The sequence below is a fragment of the Apteryx rowi genome, unplaced genomic scaffold, assembly GCF_003343035.1.
Source record: "Apteryx rowi isolate R43461 unplaced genomic scaffold, aptRow1 scaffold_100, whole genome shotgun sequence".
Lineage (NCBI taxonomy): Eukaryota > Metazoa > Chordata > Aves > Apterygiformes > Apterygidae > Apteryx > Apteryx rowi.
This window is the reverse complement of record NW_020447198.1, coordinates 910,005-935,282: the sequence shown is the minus strand read 5'-3', so window position 1 is coordinate 935,282 and position 25,278 is coordinate 910,005. Positions and strand designations below refer to the sequence as shown.

Sequence of the window (25,278 nt, the reverse complement as noted above, 5' to 3'; positions counted from 1 at the left end):
ATTTTTTGCCTTTTTTCACTGTTTTTCTTTGAAATGTCATTGACTAAGCCCTAGATGACCTTTCCAAGACCTTCTAGCTGGGACAGGGACTCTAGATAATGCTTTTTTCTCCCAGCCCACAGGTAAACCTCAGTAAGAGATCAGTAATTTTTTGATCTGTTCTTCGATCTGCTGCCATCATATATTTTGTTGTCCTTTGGGAGGCAAGATCCTAAACTATACATCTCCTAGGATAGCAAGAGTGTTTTATTCTCTTGGAAATTCACCCTTTGCTGCCCACGTTTGCCTTAGAAAGCTTCAGGATCTCCATTTTCCTTCCTTCCCAGATTGTTGTCTTTCCTTCTTCTTAAAGACAAGCATGCTCTACTGCGTACGCAAATGTGTTTAAGCCTGAGCTGCACATACAGCTATGAGCTTCCCTGGGGCGTGCACATATGAGTGCTTTAGAGTGGTTCAACAGTTCTGCCCTTCCCTACACTCAAGCTGTATTCCAGAGACCTAACCACATTACTAATTGTTCATTTTGTAATTAATCCGGGAGTGAAACAAGGAGCAAACTCTGCTCCTCCCTTCTTCTATTTACCTGCTTTAAAATGTCACTCTCCTCAGTATTGCGAAGGGCATAAGTAGGACTGCAGGTGGAGTAAAAATGTAACAACTGTACCGAGTCAGGCCAAAGGTCTGTCTGATAGCAGTGATTTCTAGCAGATGCATAGGGAATAGTAGAAAAACACAGCAAACGTAAGCGAATGATACTTCCCCAAAATATTTTTCCATCATCCAGCAATCTCCTTCTCTGGAACTTCTTGAGGTAGATCTTTATGTTTAAAGCTCTAAGTGAAGTTTTCTTTCATAGAAACCACTATTTGGGCTCTTTTTTGGCACCCACACCATCTTGTGGCATGAAGTTCCTTAGCTCAGACTAATTACCTGAGTAAAAATAGCAGGAAAATATCTAGAACTTTCCAAACTCTTGGGAGTTAAATATATAGAAAAGAAAAGGTGGTAGTGGTGGGTGAGGATTGTTTGCTTGTTTCAGTTTTTGTTTTAGAATGGAGACATAAACTTCATAGTGAAGGCATTTTTCTTTGTGTTTTTAAGGTTAAATACTGAAACAGCCAGGTTCTCCACTGATATAAATCAGGATTGCTCCACAGACTGTGGTGGATCTCTGCCTGTGTGCACCAGCCTCAGCCCTGGCCCCTAGGATTAACTTCTCCAGTAATAGGTTTCCATCATTACCAATATTAGCTGAGTAAAGGAAAAAAAAAAAACTAGGAGCAAATGCATCTTGCAGACTTTTGGGGCTGYTCAAACGAAAAAAAAAAAAGTTCCTGCTTTGTTTTTATTTTTTCTTTTCTTTTAGTTGCTGGAGCTTCTTTCCATGCTCTCACTCTCACAGTTTCAAGCTGCTTCCAGCCTTGCTCTCCCTGGGGGTTTGGGGAGGGAATAACAGCTGGAGCATGCCCTGAAACAAAGTCTCCGGTGCTGAGCAACAACAAGCCAAACCCAGCTCCAGACAGCTTGACATTTAGATGTCACGAAGCTAACCTTAGCAAAGCATGGCAGCAGTGTTGACAAGTTGGCATCTTTCCTGATTACACATGATTATGTACAGCAAAAAGCCCAAAACTCCAGTAGTGAGCGGCTGGAGGAGGAAAGTCAAGTTTCCAGCATCGTTCACCTTTGGGCATTCTTGGATGTTTATTAAAGGTTGAATGTCTTAACCCTTCTGTCAGTTGGAAACCTAATATGATGTCTGTCTGCTCGCTTCTTTTCATTAAAGTCAGACTGGCTGTGTTTGAGACATCTAGTCCTCACAGTATGTTCAGAAGGTATTTGAAGGCGAGAGGGAGGATCAGCAGATGCACAGACAGATGCGCTGTATGTTTGCATGCACCACACTTGAAGAGAACCAAGCAAAAGTGGTTCTGCAGAGATTAGCTCAGCTATTGTTGCTAGGATACTCATGGGAAATGTATAATTTATTATTTTAACTTATTTTAGTGACTCATCATTTCTGTAAAGACCAGAATTTGCTCTGGATTCAACCGTCAGCCGTGTTCAGGTGTCTAATTGGTGCATTAGGACTTCATATCTGGAGTAATTCAGTGTCTTTATTTCCCAAATGGATAACTTTAGATGCATTGCACCTGCAAAACCAGCTGTGAGCAGCACAACGTGGGTGATGCACCCACGGTGCTGGGAGGCTAAAAAGCCTGTGGTTACAGTGAAATAAGCTGACTGAAGTGCCTCCCTCAGACACACTCTGTGGGGAGAGCTCAGGAGTGGGTATTAAAGCTGCCTGCCCATGGGACGAAACTTCCAGCTAGTCCCTGGGGTGAAGGAAGCAGCAACTCTCACACTGTTGATGAAGGCTGGCATGTTGCCTTCACTGCAGTGAAGCAAATGCTTTCTAAAATGATGGTCAGCCTTAATTTACAGGTCCTATTCTGTGAGACACTGTGTCCGTCGTGCCTGTTGAACATGGCGGATGTCACTTGTGCTCAGCGCCTTCCAGCATCAGACCTGAGAGTCTGTGTGCAGAGAAAGGTTTTTCATGAGTCAGGAGAAATTAGTCCCAGGTTTGAAGCTTTATTGCAAGGGATTTTTGCAGAGGAAAGATTTGGGTTTCTAAGGGCTGCTAAAAAGACAGAGGGTCAAGCTGTAACTTCTGGGACAGTGATTTTTTTCTAAGCACTTGCTTCAGTCCTTTCCAAACACTTCAAAATCTGAGAACTGGGCACTGACCCCTCTTTGCTCTGGAGGGCTGAGGACAAGAGCTTTTGCTAGGGAAAACCTGTGGAACAGAAATCTCTTGTAACAAGCGACCCCCCATTGTGTTTGCAGGGCTATTACAAAAGGACCCTGGATTATCCCCTGATTCGGGAATGGAAGAGGACAGGCTGTTTTGCTGTCCCGATGGTTCATTCCACATTCCTCATTGACCTGAGGAAAGAGGCCTCCACCAAACTGATGTTCTACCCACCCCACCAGGACTACACCTGGAGCTTTGATGATATCATTGTCTTTGCCTTCTCCAGTCGCCAAGCAGGTATGTCCGTTGCCTTCCCCAGGGAGGATTCACCAACAGAGACATGCAGATCTTCATTTCGAGTTCACAGGTCAAAGGCCACATGTGGACTTCAGCCCTGAGTTTATACGCTGTTCCCTTTCCTTTTTCTAGTCCCATCAGGGATAACCAGCAGCAAGCAAACGATTGGCCATGTAGTTTTGAATTGCAGCTAGCTTTAAAGGACTTGGGGACTATTCTTGGGATGGGGGCAGTGTTTCAGAGAGAAAATATCTGGTTCTGTTCATCCACCCTTAATTTGTACCTAGACAAGAAAATTGTGAGCGCAGGTGAACGCTGTGAGATTGAAAGGCATTCTGAAGACTGTAGGGAATGCATCTAAAATTGCCGCTTCCAGGAGACTCCATTAAGAGGTGGGGAAGGGCAAGAAACTCTTTTCAGGTGTGGTAGCCCTCATGGAGAACAAAAAACAAGTTGCTTACATAGCACTGATGAGGCCTTGGTCACGGTATCTCAGCAAAAAATGTCTGCAAGTTTTTTTTTTTGCAAGCAAAATCAGTGTAACTTTCAGATGAATGATGTGAAGTCAGGCTGGACGGGCTGTGCTGAGAGGAAGTCTCTGCGAGGCCAGGGTGCATTAGAGCTGGTGCGTGAGGGGTAAAATCGCTGCATACTTGACATTGCATCATGTGTGCTTTTGGAGAGCTGGTCAAGCATGACSCTTGGGGCACAGCAGAGGGGAAATGTGTACTGCTCTGGCTGATAGTAGGATCACTGCTGTGTGGTGGGAGGATTTCAGTTAGATCTGAAATATGGAAGTCAGGGTCTTTTGGGGCTAAGTCACAAACTCGGTGTCTTCTTTCCTTGTCTGGAAAGRTTGTTTGTGGGTCCTGTGAGTGATGTACAGCTCATGCTATCCATCTTCATTTTGCAAAAGAGGCAAAGTTAAGGTGGGAAGGAAGGGGGACAGACAGGTGGAGAGAAACTGAGGCAAAATGGTGTAGCTCGTCACTGGCAGTCGCTTCTGGAGAAGAGACAGGCTGAGCAGACTGCCTTTCCCGTTTCCAGACCAACACAGCAGCCACCAGCTGTTTGCAGCTTTGCTTTTAGTGATCTTTCTGGTTTAAAGCTCCTGGCAACACTGCAAAAGACAGTGTTGCCTTGGCAGACTAAGCAGGTCTTTTTAAAACTCAACTAAAACAGGGTGAGGGGACATAAAGTGAGAAAGGCAAATCATAGTCAGAGGAGAGGCAGCAAGAGCTGAAATTATAGCCCCCAGGAGGCAGAGGAAGGTAGAGGAGGTGAGATATGAACTTGCAAGGCCTTTAGGGTCTGAGTGACTTTCAGAGTCAGGACGTTGGTATGTTGGCTCCAGACGAGAACAGAGGTGGAAGTTTGGATAGCACAGCAAGTTCCTTCAACTCCATCTGCCATGCTTGTTCCTTCTGACAGCTCTCCCAGAAACATAGCACCCAACAAGTGCTGTAGCTGCATTGCATTAACTCCAGCTGCTTAAGAAATATTTCAGGGATTCGAATCCATCTTTTTTTCCTTGTATCCTAGCATTCTAGCTTTCCCTGATGCTGACCCATGGCATGAACAGCTTTGTTTCAGCAGTCCAGCCCATTGGTCTCAGTTTGCTGACTTGTGTCCTGGGCTTGGTTTTGTCACTCTGGATAAAAGGATGACATACAAGTTCAGAAATGTGAAAAATGGTTGGATTTAGAGGTAAACTTCTCTTTAGAGTAATTTCACTTACTTCCCTGAAGTCACAATAGTGTTGGCTTTTGTCCAGGCCAAATACCACACTTACCGTCTCAGATCAAACCATCAGTCTTCAACAGTGAATCCTGCTGCTTGAACCAACTGTTAGAGGATGCTCCAGAGAGACTGTCCYGCAGCTGCTCGGAGGACACAGACGCTCCCTTAGTGGGAGTACTGACTTTGAGTGAAACTCGATGCGTTTTGTTGAGTAAAGGGCCTAGATACTGAAGTGAGCTTTCTCCTTGTCTTCCTTCCGTCTCCCTGAGAAGGTGTTAGAGGCACAGCTGAGAGCAGAGGAAGGTGTACAAGCCCCTTGCGCTTGCAAGGTAGCATTCAGCTCCTGAGCTTCCTATTGACCTGAGACTGAAGACCTAGAGCCAGCCAGCAGGAAGCTCCAATCATGGGAATGTGGGAGACATTTATGTTACCTAAGTGTGGCTGTGGGGTTCTGGTATATGGTTGTCAATCCTGACCTTACAAAGACTGGTAATAATACAAATATCTATAGTTTTTCTGTCCCTTCTTCTGGCAGTAGTTGTTTTTATTGTAAAAACTGCGAGCTGGAGAGCGAATCCCTTTCCCCACAAAACTTTACCATTTTAAGGTAGCTTTTATTCCAGAAGGAACAGAAGTATTGGCATGAATCTGCACAGATTAAGTGTGTTTAAGCCAGCGGAAGATAAGAGAGATCAGTGAGCCAGATAAGATTAGTTGATTAGATCAGTGCCAAATCCATTAATGTCAGCAGGTAGTATTTTTTATTCTGTCATTTACCTTAATTACTGCTGACAGCTGAATGTGGTTTGGCAAGTAGTGTAGCCAACAATTTACTTGCAGAACTTAAAATGGCAGAAACAACAGGGTCATTAACACAGACAATTCTGCCCTGCTAAAAATACCAGGGATTAGGGGAACTAATGCATGAAAGCACTGACACGCCAGGTAGTGTCTGCTTTTCATTTATTTTCTGAGAGGAGGGAGGTGGTTGAGCTTGTTTCTTTAAAACAAACAAACGAACAAAAAAACCTTCCAGGTTTTGGAGTTGTTTGGTTTTGTTTGTTTTTGTTTTTTAATTGGCACTGTGARTTTTATGGGTTCTAGTAGCTTTCAGATTGTGGCTAATGAACCAAGGACCTTACCAGAGCTCAATGAAAACAACTTTTCTCCCTTGGCTTCCCTGGAAGTAGTTTCTGAGCCTGTTACGTGATGTGACACCAGGTCCAGTGCTGATCCTGTTTTCGCTGATAACAAAAGCAAACTCTTGGCCAGTCCAGCAGTTGCTGACCACAGGTTGCTGGGATGTCCCCAATGAATGACCTGAGCAGTGAGCTGGCCTCCCCCTGGCACAGGGACCTGCTCCGAGAAGAGGCTTTGTGTTTTCTCCTCATGCCATTGCACTCTTCTCTTTTGAGCCTTCAGATTCAGCTCCTTGAGCAAACAGTTTGCAAAAGCCTTTGAGCAGAAGGAAGTCATGTTATCACTTCTACCTGAAAGCAGCTTTTCTCATTGCTGGTATCTCTCTAGGATTTTCCTCTTATCTCCAGGACACTGTAAAAACTAGTCCTGGAGAGGAAAGGACCCCATCTGGTAGTAGACATAGCACTTCCGAAGTGGTTATCATACATGTTCCTCAAAACTCTTTGCTAACACAGGTGAAAATATCTTGTCTTTATTTTCCAGCCTAAGTGAATAGAAGCAGGAAGATGCTTGACTGTAAAAGTTGGAGTGTATCCCTTGCTAGGCTAGTAACAGAGCTTGTAGCTATATTGATGCCCTGGGCTTTGCGACAACCTCCTGCATGATCCCAGGAGAGCTGAACTGCCTGGGTCCACGTTTGGCCAACCATGTGCTGTTGAAAACAGGCGATCAGACTTGGCTCTTCCAACGTGGTAGAGTCATTCCATATTTATCCTCAGGTGACAGAGAAGCCCTGGCAGGGCTTGGACAAAAGCCTCCATCACCTCTAGCCGCACTGGGTTTGTTTGAATTTCTTCCTCTCTGAGGTTGCCTGTTCTGATAGATGTCTGCACCCCTCTTTGTCCAGCATACAGGACCCAGTCCGGGCCTCCTCTTCCTGCAGAGGAACAGGGTATCTGGTAGGACTGCTTCCCTTTCACCTGAACCGCTTCACCCCTTGCAGGTTCATAACAAATGCAGCCTTCCTGTGTTGTGAGGGAGAGTGCTGCCCACTCATGAGCGGAAATGCCTGCACCCTTCTCCCTGAGCTCTGAAACCTGCATGTTTCTCCCACCTTTGGGTCCCATTTCCCTCCACCCTCTGGTTTGGAGGCTGTTGCTGAGCCCTGGGTCTGTGCGGGGAGAGAGGCTCCAGGCCACAGGATCGCTGCTGTCTCTCCTTCAGCACAGCTGCAGATGGAAGCCCTTTTTGCTCCTGTGCCAGCTGTTTCATTGCTTGAGGCTGGCTCACTCAGAGAAAACCTGTAAGGATCATTCCCTACTTTTGGCTCTGGATTTGTGGGGGGATCATGTCAGGTGAGGTGCCAGGTCTGAGCAGTGCAGGTGGGATTTTGGGGGTTGGGGATTTCTGTGGTTCTCTAGTTATCTGCACCAGTCCTACTGTGTGTGCCAGATGCTGCTTTTGGTAAAGGCTAGTTCTGCCCTTTGCTGTAGGATTGTTTTTATAGCGTGAGATTTCAGAAGGTGGAAAGCAAAGGCTGAAAAAGACCTTTCTCTGGACTAAGAGATGTGCCTTTCCTAGGAAAAAAACGATTGCAGTTAGAAAATACCTGCTGTTAGGGAGCAAGTAGAAACTGGTTTCATAGGAGAGGCCAGGTGCTGCCAGCCAGATAAAATAGAAAATGGCACTGTGACGTTTCTGAAGTGCTTGCTTATGAAGCAGTACCTCCTGGGAGTGAGGTCCTGGTACAAGTTTGATTGTGACTGTGTAACAGCAAAGCAGTAAAACCTCCTGCTAAGAGACCTCACTTCTGTTTTTACTTGATCCCCAGGAATTCAGATGTTCATCTGCAACCGTGAACACTATGGTTTCCTTCCCATGCCTCTGAAATCGCACCAGACCCTGCAAGAAGAGACTGAGAACTTTGTGCACACACTAATTGAGGCCATGAGTAAGTCGCTGTGCCCTGCTGCAGTGGAACCCCCTTACTAATGTTTGTAGAGCTCTCTTCTGCCGGCAGCACAGCCTGTTCCCCGTGGGAGTCCGGGATAGTTTATAACCTGATCTGACTGGTGTCGTACTGTTTTGATATGCAGGTTTTTTATTTTCCACCACTTTTCTCCCTAGGGGTGTAATCACGTCAAGAACAGATCAACCCCATTCAGAAAGCCCCTCAACTTCTCCAAATCAAATTCAAAAAAGCATCTGTAGTGTGTAAAGGATGCTGCAGAACCTTGTCTTTATCATGAGGTCTCTCTTGTGCGTATGGCTGCTGGCTTCTGCTTCGCTGTGTTGATGCTTTCTGGTACCTCCACTACTGCACTGACATCACATCCCAGCTCCCTGTCACTTCAGGCCCAGTGATGAAAACATGAATGGATGTGTTACTGTAATGCAAGATGTGTTCGTGAAGGTGATGCTTGGGATCTCTCATCTCTTTCAGTTGATCGTCCTCCCATTGAACCCTCTCAGTATGTCTCTGTTCCCCCGAAGCACCCTGACAAGATGGGATTTGATGAAGTAAGAAACTGCTTTTGCTGTTATTGTCTTCCATCACTTAGAGGACCTGGGTTCCCCCTGCAGTATAGTATAGTATCTTTTCATGTAGTTAGCTGTTTCCCAACCATGCATCATTTGGACTGGAACTTTTTGCAGGGAGAAAATAGCCGTCTTTATTTGGGGAGAACTTCTGCTGAGCTCAGGGGAGTGGGAGGGGAAGGGCTCAGGGCACACTCTTTCCCCTCAGGCATTTGCTTCTGGGACATGAGGCCAGTCAAGTCTGTGAGTGCTTAGCACTCTTTCCTGGTGCAAGAGCTCTGATTAGAAGTGTTGGTTTGTGTGCAAGGGCAGTGTCCAGCAAAACTTTGGTTTTTTTGTCTGTTGGTGGTGCGGATGGTTTAATCCAGCCTGGAGGGGATGGCAGAGCTGAGATTGTTTAACTTGTGCTGTTTCCCCTAAATCTGACTCTATAGGGCAACTTTGCAGTCCTTCTGTTCTGCAACAAGAGCCGAGACAGCCACTGGAGAGCCAGGGGCAGCTGGGGTAGCCAGGACCTGAGCTGAGCTCTAGCCCAAGCTGCCTGTGTCCATGTGTGCTGTCTCCTTGCTGTGGCAGCTCTCCCCTCCTCCTGTTTGGTTGCCATGTTTTTCTGTTATGGCTTTAAGTGAAAATGAACTAGGAAGATGGTTGTTGACACTGGTAGTGCTCCAAGACACTGAAGAAATTCCTCTCTCAAATTCTGCCTTATGTTGTGGAGAGCAGGCATTGAGAGGAGAAGATTGGAGCGGGATGTGCTGTGCTTTAATGTTTTGCTCACAGCCAGAAACCCCTGTGTGTGCAGCTGCCAGGGTGGCCGTGGCACAATGACTGAGGGAATTTTGGTGACTAGGGAACTTTGTTTTTTTGGCATATTCTGCTGTATCTGTTATATGGCTTGTATAGTAAAGTCTGAACCTGTTTTGGCTATGGGTGTCCGTGTTTAGAACACAGCTRGTGTGGGTTTTTTCCATGTTGTCCTTTGTGGCTGCACTTTATTTATCCAATTTATTATTTTTGCATTTGTATTGAGCTGGAATTTTATCCACTTCTTACTGGGATGAGGTTTTGCTCCACGGGTTACAAGGCTGCACTTGTCTTTCTGGGACTGAAAGCAGATCCCTGACCCTCTGCGCTTTACCTGCAACTGAGAGCTTCATTCCTCTGCCCTCCAGCCAAGGAGTCTGTCTTCTCAAGGCTGGACTGAGCCCTGCCCAAACCTGTCTGTTCCAGGCCTTGGCTCTGTACTAGGCCTTTTACTCTGGCAGGGGTAGCAGTAGATTTTCAGCGCCTGCAGTAATTACAAAAATTCTCTTTACTGTGTCCTTATAGTTAGATGATGGCCCCACTGATAATCCTAAATAACAGGCAGTTGCAGCCCTGTGAAGAGACAGGTGCTGGTCAGTGCCCCTCTGGGACCGGAGATGGAGATGGCCATTTACCCTGTTTGGTAAAAGTCAAAACTTCCTAAATCTTTGGAAAATGTGGACTCAGCTGTAACTGGTTCCCTCTCAGCTTTCTCCATCCTTGAAGAGCAACTTTCCCCCATGAGCATCCATAAAATAGAGTTGTTAGACCGAGAATAAGCCTGCAACCTTTCAACTCAAAACCAATCCCAATTTTTTTGACAAATTCTAAGCAATCTGGAATGAAAACACACCTGATATTTTAATAAAATCTGCACTTCTTATGGGGCTGCTGGAGAAGAATGGATCAAGACTCCTTTTTCTCCCTCCCTCCCAGATCAGAAGGCTGATATCTTTTTCTTCAACCCAGATTTTCATGATCAACTTGAAGCGGCGGAAAGACAGGCGGGATCGGATGCTGCGGACACTCTATGAACAGGAGATTGCAGTCAAGATAGTGGAGGCTGTGGATGGAAAGTGAGTTTCAGCTGGGATTGCTAATATTTCCAAAGAGCAGGTTGTGCTTAGCTGCACCGTTTCCTAGGACACCCTGACCTAGTTTCTGGTGGGGAAAGGTGGGCTGAGGGGAAAGGTGAATATCGCTTTTATTTTCCCATGTAATGCTCTGTTTGGGGCAGTTTTGTTCCATTTTTTTCTACTTTTGAAATTGTGAGAGATCCATGGGCATTGCAGTTCAGGTTAAGACGAAAGTCTGGTTAAAATCATACCGATTTCCGTGAACAGTAACACTTGCACACAGTTAAAAGGGGTCAGCAGTGAAAGCATTTGAGAACAATTATCTCCTGGCAAGATCTTCCATCCAAGTGCTATAATGCTGTTGATTTACAGTGTTAATCCTGATACAGCCCCTTCTCAAGCATACCCTGCTCTGAGGTGTGTTAAGACTCTTCTATAATGAGAAATCAAGGCACAAAAATTTAGGCCTGGGAGTTGCAAAGAGGCCTGAGGGAGTTAGAAACCCAAATACCATCTGATGGTCTGTAGAACTTGGGTACCCATCAAGACCTCTTAGAAAAAAGTTTTAGGCCAAGCAGCTGACCAGCTGATGGTCCCACAAGAAGTTGTTAGCAGAGTTAAAGATATGATTTGTCTGTGTTCATGTCGTGCTCTGCCTTGTAGGTTTCTCTAATGCAGTGTATTAGAAACAGTCTGCAAGCAGCAGTGGTAGTGACTGATGTGATTTCTGCTTCAACGCTAGTTGTTCCAAAGCAGTCAGAATCTCAAGTGACAGAAAGCACGGGTGACACCGTGTCACTGGGGTGAACATCTTGGTGGTGTTAAGCGTGCATGGAGGTGAATGATGCTGGAAGGCTGCAGCCTTCTGTAGGTGTTAATCCTCAGTCATCTCCAGTGTTCAGCTTGATTTAGAAATGTAGATCAAGAAATTAAATTTTCTCCAGGTTTTTGAGCAAAACAAGTGCAAGAATTTCTTGAGATGTGTCTTTTCTCTGAAAGTCAGCAGCATTTCCCTTTTTGCTTCTGTGTCTGACTTGAAATTTGCCTTTTCTTTTTTAATGGTGAGAGTTATTCTCTGTTTCTCAGAGCACTGAACACRAGTCAGCTCAAAGCTCTCAGCATTGATATGCTTCCTGGTTACCGGGACCCATATTCCTCCAGGCCACTAACCAGGGGAGAGATCGGCTGCTTCCTTAGTCACTATTACATCTGGAAGGAGGTAAGGAGTTTGTGGGTGCTCAGGGGTTCCTGAAAGAGGGTGCTGTGGGCAAATGCATCAAACAGGTATACAGTCAGTCTTAGGGCAGAGCATCAAATACAATACAGGTTTTCAAAAGTGTTTTATATAACTGTTTTCCTCAGTTTGTAGGGGATCCACACATAGGTTTTTTCTTGAACACAGTGTTCAGCTTTTTCTTTGCTTTTCATTTGAAAACAGCTTTGAATGATCTCATCAAAATATCTTATGACTGCTTTTATTGCAAACCATCTGATAGCCTGCTTAGGACAAGTTTGCTTAGAAAAAAGGCAGGAAGGTTTTGAAGAACAAATGGTGTTACAGACTCCTGATCTCTCCCCCCTCCCCCCCCCGGCATCTACATCTATGATGATGCAAGTTCCAGTGACTCTACTGATCAGCTTTTTAAAGTTGGCATATTGTAAATATTCTTGTTAAGAGCAGGGGCCACCATTACTTGAGCTAAGAGATCTTGGTTGGGTGGTCAAAATCCATAGTTTCTGTGTGTCCCTGGTCACCGCTGGAGAGTGATACTTGAGAGGATCTGGGCTGTGCTGGTCAGAGATGGTGGAGTTGTACAGCCCTACGTCAACAGGAGGGGCTGTTTCAAGCGAGGTGTGGTGTAGGCAAGGAGTAAGACTTGGTACTAAAAGAAGACTGGGTAGTGGCAGTGGTTGCCTAGATGTGACAGTGAGGATTGAAGCCACCCTGTATAGATGTGTAAGGAGACAGCCTCTCCCTGTGGAGGTTTTAGTTTTAGCACCTCTCAGCAGAGCAGGGCATTAATACAAACAGCCCAAAGCCAGCAGGAGTGACTTCAGTCATGAGAAGTCAGACTAGGCTTTTGGGCTTGAAATTTTTAAGCACCAAAAGTCAGGTGCTAACATGGGAACTTGTATGCAGGGTGTGTTGTGCATGTACATTCTTTAAGTAGTCAGGGCCAGACTTCAGATACAATGGCTTGTCCTCCTTCCCAGACTCCAGGGACACACTTTCTTCCAACAAAGAGGCTTTTCTGGGTAGCAGCCTTGGTATCAAAGGCTGCTGCACGCTCCTTGGAGGAGGTGGCTGCAGTGGTCATGCTGAATGGCAGCTCATGGGTTCTAGATGGTGCAACATCAGGTGGAGGGCTTCTCTAGGTGACACGACACCGTATTGCGGATGCTCAACCCTCAGGGTATTTTCATGTCTGTTCTCACTGGCTCTTGCAGTCTGTCCCAGCTGAGATGTGAATTGGGGAGTGATTCTCCTGCTGCACTATCTGTGTGGTTCAGAAGGCAGCGCCAGATCAGGGTGACCTGCAGGCTACGCTACAGGCTGGCAAAGGGAGTCCATGTGCTTYGTGGTCAGTGGATCACAAAAGATCAGCTGCAGTTACCAGACAAGAAGTTCCCCAGAGGTTGATTCTCTGCCCACCTAGTTATGGATGGTCCACAGTAGATGGCATTGTGTTGAATGCCTCGCTGCCCCAGCAGTTTCTGGGTGCAGAGAGTGGCCCAGGTGGGCCACTGTTATCACTTTTGAACACTCTTGTTTCAGGTGGTGAATAGAGAACTGGAGAAGACACTTGTTATTGAGGACGATGTTCGCTTTGAACACCAGTTTAAAAGGAAGCTCATGAAGCTGATGGATGACATTGAGCAAGCCCAGCTAGACTGGGAGCTTATGTAAGTAACTGTGGCCCCTTAGCCACCTGGGAACTCCTGGGCCTGCAGGGGAGTTCAACAGTACTTATTGTGTCAGGATAGAGATGCAGGGTTAGTGTTGGAGTGCAAGGAAAGGTGGCAGAGACGTCTCGGTGGGCTTGACCTCTCGGKACAAATCTGCCTTTGACACTGGAATGACCAAGCTGTAAGTGGTACCCACTGGATTTGGGAGGAGAGCCTTTGTGGGCAGCTTTGCTTGATTTTGATAGTGTCCAGAGATGCTGCTGTGACCGAGGAACTGACACAGCCCAGTGCTGAGGTTTGGGCCGTGGCATCTTAGCTCCCTTATGAAGTATTTCGCAGCTGTACACCACCCACAGAGTTAAGACATGGGTGTCTCAGAGTGGTGCAGGACAGAAATCCGTGAGCTGGGTCATGGATTACTTCTTGGATTGCACCCTTTGCCCTTCCTCTGGTCAAAACTGTTTTGTGGTCCTAATCACTGCAGATTCGCTTTGGTTCCAATTTCCATGGTCTTTTCACCCTTTCAGCTACATTGGCCGGAAAAGGATGCAGGTGCAGCAACCTGAGAAAGCRGTTCCCAATGTCATGAACCTGGTGGAAGCTGATTACTCCTACTGGACCCTGGGGTATGCGATCTCTTTTCAAGGGGCTCAGAAACTCATTGGAGCTGAGCCTTTCAGCAAGATGCTGCCTGTAGATGAATTTCTGCCAGTCATGTACAACAAGCACCCTGTGTAAGTAGAATGCCTTCGTTGCTCAGGTTGGCACAAGCTAGGTCTTGCTGAATGATCTTCAATCAGATGATGTTGGTGTGTCTCACTTCCGTAGCCCAGCTGGAGGGGGAAACAGAGCTGCTCCTTGGTTGTCTGCAGCAGAGCTCCTGATACAGGTCAAGTGAGGTGACAGGCCTACTGCTGAGGGGTTGTCCTGCCTACCTGATACAGGGCTTGTGAGCTGATTTTGAGACACTTGGCTATTTCTGGATAACAGAGGCTATGGTTGTGTAGGTTGCGTATGGTTGTATGGTTGTAAGGCACATGGTTATGGTTGTATAGGGTCAGATCTGCTTTAGAGCCACCTCCTCACTTAGGTCACATCTCAACCTACCTGTATTTTCTCAATGGACTGGCTCATAACCCAGAGCAAAACCGGTGGCACAGATGCGCAGTCACTCTGTTACTGACGGTTTTTCTCCTCTCTTTAGAGCGAAGTACATGGAGTACTACGAGTCCAGAGACTTGAAAGCCTTTTCAGCAGAACCCTTGCTTGTTTATCCCACCCACTACACAGGGCAGCCAGGCTACCTCAGTGACACAGAGACCTCTACAATCTGGGATAATGAGACTGTGTCAACTGACTGGGACAGAACACACTCGTGGAAATCCCGGCAGCAGGGCAAGATCCACAGCGATGCCCAGAACAAGGATGCCCTGCCTCCCCAGTCATCTCTCAATGCACCGTCCTCCAGGGATGAACTATGACTGCCCACTTCCCTTGGGACTCTGTCAACAGCTGAACCTGCCTCACACTTTAGCTTTTCACCCTAGAAGCTTGTAGAGTTGTTCATGTGGTCTCCTTCCCGCTACTTGAAAGGCAAAGCAGGGTGGTTGGACCCGTTTGTGTTGCAACTAACCAGGTGCTTTTCCAGGACTGGGGAGAGGTGAAGGAGGAAGAACAAGTGTTCCAGTCTGGCAGAAAAAAGGGGAGCGATCTGAACAAAAGCTCTTGCAAGTTTTTGTTTAAAAAAAACAAAACAGAAAAACCCGAGTGACGTCTTTCTACAGTTCCTTGTGTAGAATACTGTATTTATAAAGATTAATATATAGAGGAACTCTGAGGTGTACAAGTATTGATACCTTTCTGGATAGCTGTCAGTGAGCTGCTGTGTAACCGTTACTCATTGTAGATTTGTAGGGTCTTATAATCCCGTTTACTGAGAGAAACTGCAGGCAAGTGTTTGGGTTATTTGGTTTTGTTTTTTGAAAGGATCCCTGTCAAAATGGTTTCCAGAAACGTTCAATGCACTGGAGCAGTGCTCCTCTCCTTTATTGCAGTGCTGTAGAAAACTATTTCTGGCATCCCCTCCATGAATTTCAAAACCTCCTAGAGCCTGTCTAAACAGGTCTGCCAATCCAGAACTGATGTCTTGGCATATCTAAGATTTTGAAAACTAACAAGAGAAAATGGTGGTCACTGTTTTGTTTTGTGTGTTCCCTTCTGACAGTGCAGGGAGGCAGAGTTAGTCCATGTCTGTCCTGCTTCACTCTGCCTCAAATTATTCCTCAGAAAAACAAAGCAAGCCAGTCTTTTCCCAGGCCTGTTTAATTAAGCCACAAAAATCAGGTGTAGAACTTCTAGGAACTTTCATTTCTACAAGCCTGGTTATGAACTGCTTGACWTTATTCCTATAAAAACAAAACAACCTACAGAAACATTAGTGGTGTCAACTGTACTCAGCAGCCTCAGAATTGTGTGTTTTAGGACGGAAAGGCAACTTGTCTTTTGATATTTTTTCATGTGAGGAACAAACTCGTCTTTTTTTCATGAGTTCTCATGTATTTGTTATTGGGTAACATGTCAGCAGAATATGCTGTTTATTTGTTTGAAATGGTTTCCCGGAGGCCAATGGACTCCACTGCTTCGGTTTAGCTGACACAGATCTCAAGCTGCAGGCTGTTGTGCCGAGGGGGAGGATGCCCTCCTGGACTAGCAGCCTAAAGAGACTGTTGCCTGCTGGCTGATCTGTATAGTTGGGTATGCGTGGTGGTTTTTTTACACATTTGGTTTTGTTTGTTTTTAATAATTGCTGATCAGTGTTGTGCTTTCTGCTAAAGAAGTCATGTTATTATCTGTCAGCGGGTCTGATAATACATAGAACCTGGTGCAAGATAAGCAGCTGCGTGTCCTTTTTCTTGGGTGGGAGCAGGTCGTGGTGGGGAAGGCCAGCTCTCTGCTTCTGGCAGCTCGGCCCTGTTGCTGGCTCAGGCTCAGCACTGCTGAAAAAAAAATGGCATTTTTGAAAAAGAAGTACACATCCAAGAATTGGAGCCTGCCCTGGCCCTGGGATGACAGTGAAGTCCAAACTAAGGAAGTTGAGAGCTTTGTCAGCCATATCACCCCACCACAGAGCTGCTGCCCATAAATGTGTCTGTTCTGCAGCTACTGCCTGGAAGCCACGCTGCTTCCGCTCTCGAGGACGGAGCGGGCACCTGTGAGACACAGGGAGTACAGAGAGCAGGTTGGCAAGGGCCGCCAGGCACGGCCTGAGGCGTTCCTCTTTGCAAACTCTCCCGCCTCCTCCCAGTCAGGTCTCACCTTACCAGCAGCAAGTGTGACACCTGTCTCAAGCACTGTTGGCCATGGGGATCCCACAGACATTGGTAAGAAGCTTGACGTGGCCTTTGGAAGCAGGAGATTTGGGGCCTGCTGAGTGTCCAGCATATTGTATTCTTGTTCTTTAATTTTTATTATTTTATGTGGTTGAGTGTAAAATGTTATGGTAGATAAACAAAAGATAAGTCACAGTGAGGGATTACTTGCTGTCACACTCACAGTGGGAATGAGTACTGTGTTATGAAGTTCTTTCATGTCTTGCTTCCCGTGGGACTAGGACTGATTTTGCAACATAGTGTGCAGACATGCTGTTTCTGCAGGTCTTTGGCAATGCTGTGTAACGGCTGGTCAGCTGCCGGAGCCATGGTGGGAAGGGTGCGTCGGAAGAACAGACCACTGGCCTGGCACAGCACCAGCGCGGCCTTCCAGCTCCGCTGCCGTGCGTGCACATCGGAGTCTCACAGAGTAGCAGGGATGAACCAGCACGGATGGGTGAGTGCCTTTGGCCTGGTGCAGTTTCTGTAATCTAATCTTGTGTTTCTGTAATCAATATTGTCTCTATGCAAAGACTTGTTATGGTTACACTGTGTTCATATACAGGCATACCTCATTTTATTGCGCGTTGCTTTATTGCGCTTTGCAGATACTGCCTTTTTTACAAATTGAAGGTTTGTGGCAACCCTGTGTCGAGCAAGTCTATCAGCACCATTTTTCCAACAGCATGTGCTCACTTCGTGTCTCTTGTCACATTTTGGAAATTCTTGCAATATTTCTAATTTTTTCAGTATTATTGTATCTGTTATGGTGGTCTGTGATCAGTGATCTTTGATGTTACTCCTGTAATTGTTTTGGGGTGCCACAAACTGCGCCCATATAAGATGATAAATGTGATAAATTAATCGATAAATGTGTGTGTTCTGACTGCTCCACCGACCGGCTGTTCCCCCGTCTCTCTCCCTCTCCTTGGGCCTCCCTATTCCCTGAGACACAACAGTATTGAAATTAGGGCAATTAATAACCCTACAATGGCCTCTCAGTGTTCAAGTGAAAGGAAGAGTTGCACGTCGCTCTCTTTAAATCACAAGCTAGAAATGAYGAAGCTTAGTGAGGAAGGCATGTCRAAAGCCGAGAGGCCGAAAGCTTGGCCTCTTGCGCCAAGCAGTTAGCCAAGCTGTGAAGGCAAAAGAAAAGGTCTTGAAGGAAATTCAAAGTGCTACTCCAGTGAACACACGAATGAGAAGAAAGTGGAACAGCCTTGTTGCTGATGTGSAGAAAGTTTTCGTGGTCTGGATAGAAGMTCAAACCAGCCACAACAGTCCCTTAAGACAAAGCCTAATCCAGAGCAAGGCCTGAACTCTCTTCAATTCTATGAAGGCTGAGAAAGGTGAGGAAGCCGCAGAAAAAAAGCTTGAAGCTAGCAGAGGTTGGTTCATGAGGTTTAAGGAAAGAAGCCGTCTCCATAACATAAAAGTGCAAGGTGAAGCAGCAAGTGCTGAGGTAGAAGCTGCAGCAAGTTATCCAAAAGATCTAGCTAAGATCACTGATGAAGGTGGCTACACTCAACAACAGATTGTCAATGTAGATGAAACAGCCTTCTATTGGAAGAAGATGCCATCTAGGACTTTCATAGCTAGAGGAGAAGTCAATGCCTGGCTTCAAAGCTTCAAAGGACAGGCTGACAGCAAGAGAACTAGACTTAGAAGTGGAGCCTGAAGATGCGACTGACTTGCTGCAATCTCATGATACAACTTTAACGGATGAGGAGGTGCTTCTTATGGGTGAGCAAAGAAAGTGGTTTCTTGAGATGGACTCTGCTCCYRGTGAAGATGCTGTGAACATTGTTGAAATGACAACAAAGCATTTAGAATATGACAGAAACTTAGTTGGTAAAGCAGCAGCAGTGTTTGGGAGGATTGACTCCACTTTGGAAAGAAGATCTATTGTGGGTAAAATGCTATTAAACAGCATCACATGCTACAGAGAAATCCTTCGTGAAAGGAAGAGTCAGTCGATGCAGCAAACTTCACTGCTGTCTTATTTTAAGAAATTGCCACAGCCACCCCAACCTTCAGCAACCACCACCCTGATCAGTCAGCAGCCATCAACATTGAGGCAAGACCCTCCATCAGCAAAAAGATTACGACTCGCTGAAGGCTCAGATGATGGTTAGCATTTTTTAGCAGTAAAGTATTTTTTAATTAAGGTATTTACATTTTTTTTTAGACATAATGCTATTGCACACTTAATAGACTACAGTATAGTGTAAACATAATTTATATGCACTGAGAAACCAAAAAATTCATGGGACTCACTTTATTGCGATATTCACTTTATTGCAGTGGTCTGGAACCGAACCCGCAGTATCTCCGAGGTATGCCTGTCCATTGCTTATCACTTCCACCCTCATGCACTTTTTGTTTTGTGGTAACTCCACGTCTGTGTCCAGGAGAGAGGCTCCTCTTCCCCTAACATGGAGTGGTTTACCTCTGTCAGCCTGAGCTGTGTTTTTTCTGCTCCCCCTTCCTCCTCTGGCTTCATGATCTCATTGAAGCAGTTCTTGCACAAACATCTCCTTGGCTAAAATCGCCACGTGGTGCTCTCCATTTAGCGGTGGGGGCTAGAGAGAGCGGGGACTGACATGTTGGCGGTGAGCGTGGCACCCCACTTCCGAACCTGCTCGCGCTCTGGCTGTGCTGGGGGTCTGCCCGGCTCGAGGATGTGGTTGAGGGCAGAGCCTCGCGGCTGCCCCTCCCCGGGAGGAGGCAGCTGGGGCTTGATCCTCTAGCTCTTAATGAGGGGGAGTTTGTCTGAGTAAGGTCTGTGTGATCGGGCTGTTAATAAAGCCATCACTGTGTCGGCCATGCAGGAAATAAGTTGTGGATTAAAAAAAAAGGTGTTTGGGGTCCCCTCTTTTTTTTTTTTTTTTTCCCCCCTCACCTTACTGTAACTCATTCAAATGTTAAAAAGAAAAAAAACTCTCTGCATCACCTGTCCAGCCCTTCACACTGGAGCAACTGGGCTACCTCTGCTTCACAGCAAACCCAGCAGACCTGCCAAGAGACGGAGCATAAGCCTGGATGAGGCTGGCGCTGACCAGCAGGTAAAGTTGTTGTACGGGTGTGTGAGCCAGTCCGTGTCTCACGGCACTGAGCTGGCTAACATGTTGCTGTCTGAAAATTATGCTGTGTCAGCTGGGCTGGTTTGCATGCTCAGGGAGGCTTATTTTTAATTTCTCTTTGACTTCCTTAAGTAAGTAGAGCAGTAGCAGTTCATGAAAACAACTGTTCTGTTTTTTTTGTTTGTTTCTTTCTTTTTATAATTGACTTTGGAAGTGAAGGGTGCAAAGAGTTTGATCGCAGTTTTGGGGCGGAGGAAAATAAGGATAAAAATTTAATAAATAAATGAATGCCTCCATTTCAGAGCAGACAGGGTCTCAATAATTAGATCTAGCTGATTTCTATTTTATCTATATGTATGTATACACACACACACACACACACATATATGCAGATAGATAGATACACACACATGCAGTATTCTATCTATCTGTTTATATATGAAAGAGTTGGTAGATGGCCAGTGGTTCTACCTGCCATGACAAATGCTGTTTTTTTTCCCCTTCTCTGTTTTCAGTTCTTTGGCAGATGTTTCTCAGGCTTTGCCCTACTCTGAATTAATTATGTTTTGGAAAAGTAGGTGCCAGTTAGTTAGAAAACTTCTGATATTTTTCCGYTTTCCATGTACTTATTTTTCTTGACTCAGCTGATGATGATGGGCTTCGGAACAGAGTGCAGGAAGGGACTCCAGCTTGACCTGGCCTTCGGACCCTTGCTGAGACCGCTGTTCGTTCGCCCCATGAGTGCAGGTGCTGCTGCCTGCGGGGTGTTTGTTTGTACCGYGCGGAGGAGGCAGGTGCTGGCCCTGTGCTTGGCCACCCTGCCTCAGTAGGGGCAGCGCCGGCGAGCAAGGGTGGCCCTACCAGATGGCTTGCGGGATTAGCACCTGCAGCCCAAACGTGGAGGTGCCTTGAAGGGTGTGCATGCAGCTGGAAAAGGGGACTGTGAGGGATTGGGGGGGGGGGCACATTTGCTGCTTTTGGTGTTTTTGTTTGGTTCATTTGGTTTGGTAGTCAGAGATGGTCTGATGCGAAGCTGCAGGGTGAGAAAGGAGCAGCCCAGACCTGCCCGTACGCCCAGTTTTTACAGCACCGGGGTAGCCCTGGGGTCCTGCACCATGTCCACAGCTCCCCAAAAAATGGGGGTCCCTGGGCCTGGGGAGGGGGCAGCTGTCTTGGTGAGAGCAGGGGCTGAGGCAGCATGCGCACATGTGGGTGGTTCACACCACCTACATGTCGGGGGGGGGCAAAAAACCCACAGAGACATGCAGCTTGAAAGTGAGTTTGTTAGCAGGTAATTAATTGTAAGAATTTGCCAGACAGCTTAATGAACCAAGGAGTGCTTTGGGGGTTTTTTTGGTGGTGGTGGTGGTGGTGGGTTTTTTTGTTGTTTTTTTTTTTTTGCTTTGCCGTAGCCCATCTGTGCTAAGCTCCAGGGTGCTCCTGTGTATCCCAGGCCCCGGTGGATGAAAACACACCAGTCAGTGCCAATCATGGCGAGTCTGGGGACAGATTTATGGAATCTAGAAGCAAGTTTGACACAGAATAAGCAGCAAGATAGTTGAAGAAAAAAAATCTTTTTCACAAGAAATGTCATGAAGACAGTCCCTAAAAATGATTAACTAACTGCAATAAGACTGTTTGTTTATAATCATCAAATGACTTTGCTTTTAAGAAAGGAGAAATGCTATTTAGTATAAATAAATATGGCAATATGAATTCATATCTCACAAACGTATTTATCCTAAAGAGCTTTTTTTTCTTCCCTAAGTAAGTAAGTACTTTTTAACTAACAAAAGGGAGGTGGAGGGGAGAGGTTTTGTCTAATTCAGAGTCCTCTTGTAACATGTGAGGCCCCTTAGTGACAAAGGAAACTCCTGCGGTAGTTCAGACAATCCCAGTGTGACTTCTGGCAGTTTTATTCTCCCCAGATGTTCAAGTGAATTGTGAAATGGCAGGTCCTCTGCATGGCAGGGGAGGGGGAGACAAGGGGCAAGTGGAAAAGAGAATGTACCAAACAGGTAAGGAGCAGCTATCATGCAAACTTCAAACTTTTGGTACTTTGTGCAGGAAAAAAAGCTTAGCAGTTGGGAGGCCAGGAGGAACCATAACATGATGGAGGCAAAGGGGTGTAGATGGAAACACTCAAAACGGAAGCTTTTGTGTGTTAACTCACTGAAGAAATCATTTAGTGACCCAAAGGAGACTGCTTTCACGAAGAACAACGAGTTGTAGAATTTGTACATAATCCAAGTTACCCAGTTACACAGGAACTCAATTAAGAAATAGCACAAAATATTGCACAGCAAGTAACAGGTTGGTGGGTATGAATGCTGCAATGGGATGGTTTTTTGCTCTGCCAGCATTTACCTTCAGCCCTCACCAGTGAGCTCACCGCATTCCAGCAGCGTGTGACTGGACTGCCCAAGGAGCATGATTACCTGCTGCCACTAGATGGGTAAAGTAGATGAGACACCAGTTTACTTTGACAGGCCTTCGAGCTACGCTGCTGAAGAAACAGACACAGAATCTGTCAGCCTAAAAACTTTGACAAATGAAGACATGCATTACGGTAATGTTGGCACTATTAACAACCAGTGTAAAATTGCTACTGTATGTGATGCTGAAGGGTTAAACAATGCTGAAGGAAGAGTATGGTGTAGCTGAAGGGTTTAAGAAATGCTGTATTTCAGGTTCTGTGAATGTGAGTTATGGGAGCTGGAAGACACTAAAAGTGCTGAATTTGAAGAGCGTAACAGAGCTCAAAATGAAGAGGTATGAGGTGTAAAAACCAAAAGGTAGTAGTAATAAGGCCTAAGAGAAGAAAATAGACTAACTTCAGGCAAATGTTTGTGAAAAAGTTTGTATTATACTGATTGATTTTATAATGATTACAGGTAAGCAATAAGAAAACCTTTTTGTATATAACCTTTTCTGAGGGTGGGTCATCTTAAAAAATCAAGATTGTCTTCCTTTTGGGTTAATACAGTATTGCACRCTGACAGGTTGCATATCTGTACTTTACAAATGACTGTATAGACATCAATGCATGCTTTCACTGAAATACAAAGAGAACTGAACTTCTACTGTAATCTTGTCCTAACTAAGGGCAGATTTTAAGGCTCAGTTATAAACTCAACATCTTTACCCTCTCACCAAAAGTCCACTTTGTGTTTTTAAACATTCAGAGTATAGTATGCATGGTGCTATTTGTAAATGGCGATGATAAATCTTTAAATAATAATGTAAAACATCATATGACCCAACATTGTTTTTGCATCATGAGTTTATCACTGACTGTTAACATAATCTGAGCCCAGCTTTGAAATTTACTGCTATAGACCTGATTTAAAAAAAAAAAGTCCCAGACATGGATAAAATTCAGTATTTAAGTTTATTTTAACTAATACTAATGTATCCCAAAGACAGTCTGTTCAGTAAGGGTTGTTTACAATCCATTGTCTCATTTATGGCTTTTTAAAATAAAACCCCTGTGTCCTTTCAAGGAAGCCTGTATTCTGGCAAGAGACATAGAAATATGTTATTTAAAGTTTCATAGAGAACATATGATTAAATTCTTTATTCCAGGTGAAAGGATGTACCATGTCTGGAAATTCATTTAATAGATGTATATAAAGAGCAAGGGAGGTGGTTGGAGGTTATGCATAATAATGCTACAAGTATATAAAAATCTCTGGTTGTTTTGGGCAATACAGTAAACCTGGCTGTCTCCTCTCAATACCCACTTTTAAAACAAAAGGTGATGTAGTTGCTTCTCATGGAATGAAAATGTATATTAATGCAGGCAAAAGTTTTGCTCCTGAAGAGTGATTGCACATTACAAAGAGGTACATCAGTCATTTTGGAGTACATGCAAAAGGCATCGACTTCTGTTCAATAGGTTAGCAAAGCGTAAGGAAAACCACAATGTAGTGGCATTAAGACAAGAACAAAATCCAGATAAGTAGTGTTTGAGTTTGCCTTGTTCATTAACAAATCATGACATTCATCCAAAAGCAAGTGCAGTCCATTCTTTTAATGTTCTTTGGAAAAAAAATCCAAAACATGCATTTTTCTGRCTTTGAACAAGTGCAAAAAAAAAAAAATTGCCAGCTGTGTGAAAGCAATACACACAACTGTAGTTTCTTCTTTTGTCTCCAGAGAGAGTGTTTTGGGGACATACATACCCACCCTGCCTTTTCATGAATGCAAATGCCTCCTGGAGGCAGCAACTGTTAGTAGCTCTCAGCTCACCCACACCTTCTGCAGCCCAGTGCTCTCAGTCAGCTGGAGGCTGGCTGCGACCTCCTCCTTGGTTCAGGCAGAATTTTATTGTGACTTTTCTTCTCCAGTTTTATAAAAATAAATTTAGATGTTCTGTGTAATACTGGCACAAAGGAAAATGTGGTGTTCTTAAGACAACCAGTCCCGTTTTCCCCTGTAAATGGGGCCCTAACCTTCCTAGGCTAATGTGCAAAAGAAAAAATTCCTAGTCCAGGCTGTCCCATAAATCCATGTCTGTCTGTCTATCTCCAGATGCAGAGGAGGAGAGAGACACCTCTGGCTGTAGGTCTAGCAAATGCTTGTTTTGCATTTCAGTCTCAAATATTTTCAAAGTCAAATACTGACACATTCATCCGCTGTGACTCTGTAATACTGGATGGTAGCAAAGATACTTTTCTCAACCAGTTCACCTGTATGTGGACTTCTCCCCTTCAAAGTGTAATTTTGCTGTGCCTGTTACTCCAGCACCCCCTTTTGGCAGTTCTGGGGAGTGTCAAACTCGATCGGCTCCTCATTTTCACCTGCCCATCAACCGAAGCTTTTTTCCGCAGGATGAAATCGAAGTTCACCTGGCTGTTCATGGCGTAGAACACATTAGCGCTGTCTGGGATCACCAGCTCTGCAAAAGAGGGAACAGAAGAAGAGTTAACAGTAAGAGTTTACAGGATTGTGTATAGCAGAATTAAAGCAAGGAAAAAAAACAGGAAACTGATGAACAGACTGAGAATAAACAGCCAGGCAGGGCTACCACTAGGCCAGTTTGATGTTTGTCACGGATTATATACAGTGGTTTCTTATCCCTTCCTTAGTGAAAAGAAATGCTGTTAGACCTAAAGGATCACTGTACAGGTTACAAAGATAAGCACTAAAAAGCAAAGTCTTGCCCTTGTCACAGTTGGCTGCGTAGCCAGGCTTCGGCTTTGCTGTGCGTTTATCCAGGACAAGAGAGCAGCTTCTGTGCCAAACCAGCCCAGGATCATGTCCTTCAAGGCAGCAGTAAGTTCCCAACAGCTTCATTAATGCCACAGTGTCACTTACTGACCAGATTCTTCAACGCACCRCCGCGCTTGTTGCAAGGTTGTTAAACTTCAGTAAGAACACACAGACATCTGTGTTGCGTAGCACTGTGCTGGCCCTTTTCCTTTTTCTGTTGTGCCTCTAATRCTACAGCTGCAGCAGCTGGCAACCATGGGAAGTTGTTCCACAAAAGCAAGGGTTGTGGAGGCCAAGAGACGGAGACCAAACCCAGCCCAAGCCCAGCCTGGCATAGGCTCAGAAAGCCACTC

General features: G+C 45.3%; 2 protein-coding genes across 4 annotated transcripts in view; one reads left to right on the top strand and one right to left on the bottom strand.

The window, feature by feature from the left end:
• Positions 1-14,741, top strand: part of COLGALT2 (collagen beta(1-O)galactosyltransferase 2) — a 57,708-nt gene extending 42,967 nt beyond the window's left edge. Inside the window, exons 5-12 of the mRNA XM_026062785.1 lie at positions 2,851-3,055; positions 7,767-7,886; positions 8,379-8,455; positions 10,247-10,353; positions 11,440-11,572; positions 13,130-13,257; positions 13,788-13,994; positions 14,465-14,741. Coding sequence (XP_025918570.1) covers positions 2,851-3,055; positions 7,767-7,886; positions 8,379-8,455; positions 10,247-10,353; positions 11,440-11,572; positions 13,130-13,257; positions 13,788-13,994; positions 14,465-14,741 — 1,254 coding nt within the window. The remainder of the gene's footprint in view (positions 1-2,850; positions 3,056-7,766; positions 7,887-8,378; positions 8,456-10,246; positions 10,354-11,439; positions 11,573-13,129; positions 13,258-13,787; positions 13,995-14,464) is intronic.
• A 7,843-nt stretch (positions 14,742-22,584) lies between these two features.
• The window catches only part of RGL1 (ral guanine nucleotide dissociation stimulator like 1), a 90,564-nt gene continuing 87,870 nt past the window's right edge, over positions 22,585-25,278 (bottom strand). For all 3 annotated transcript variants that reach the window (XM_026063103.1, XM_026063113.1, XM_026063093.1), the window contains one exon: positions 22,585-24,611. In XM_026063103.1, coding sequence (XP_025918888.1) covers positions 24,424-24,611 — 188 coding nt within the window. In that variant the 3' untranslated portion in view covers positions 22,585-24,423. The remainder of the gene's footprint in view (positions 24,612-25,278) is intronic.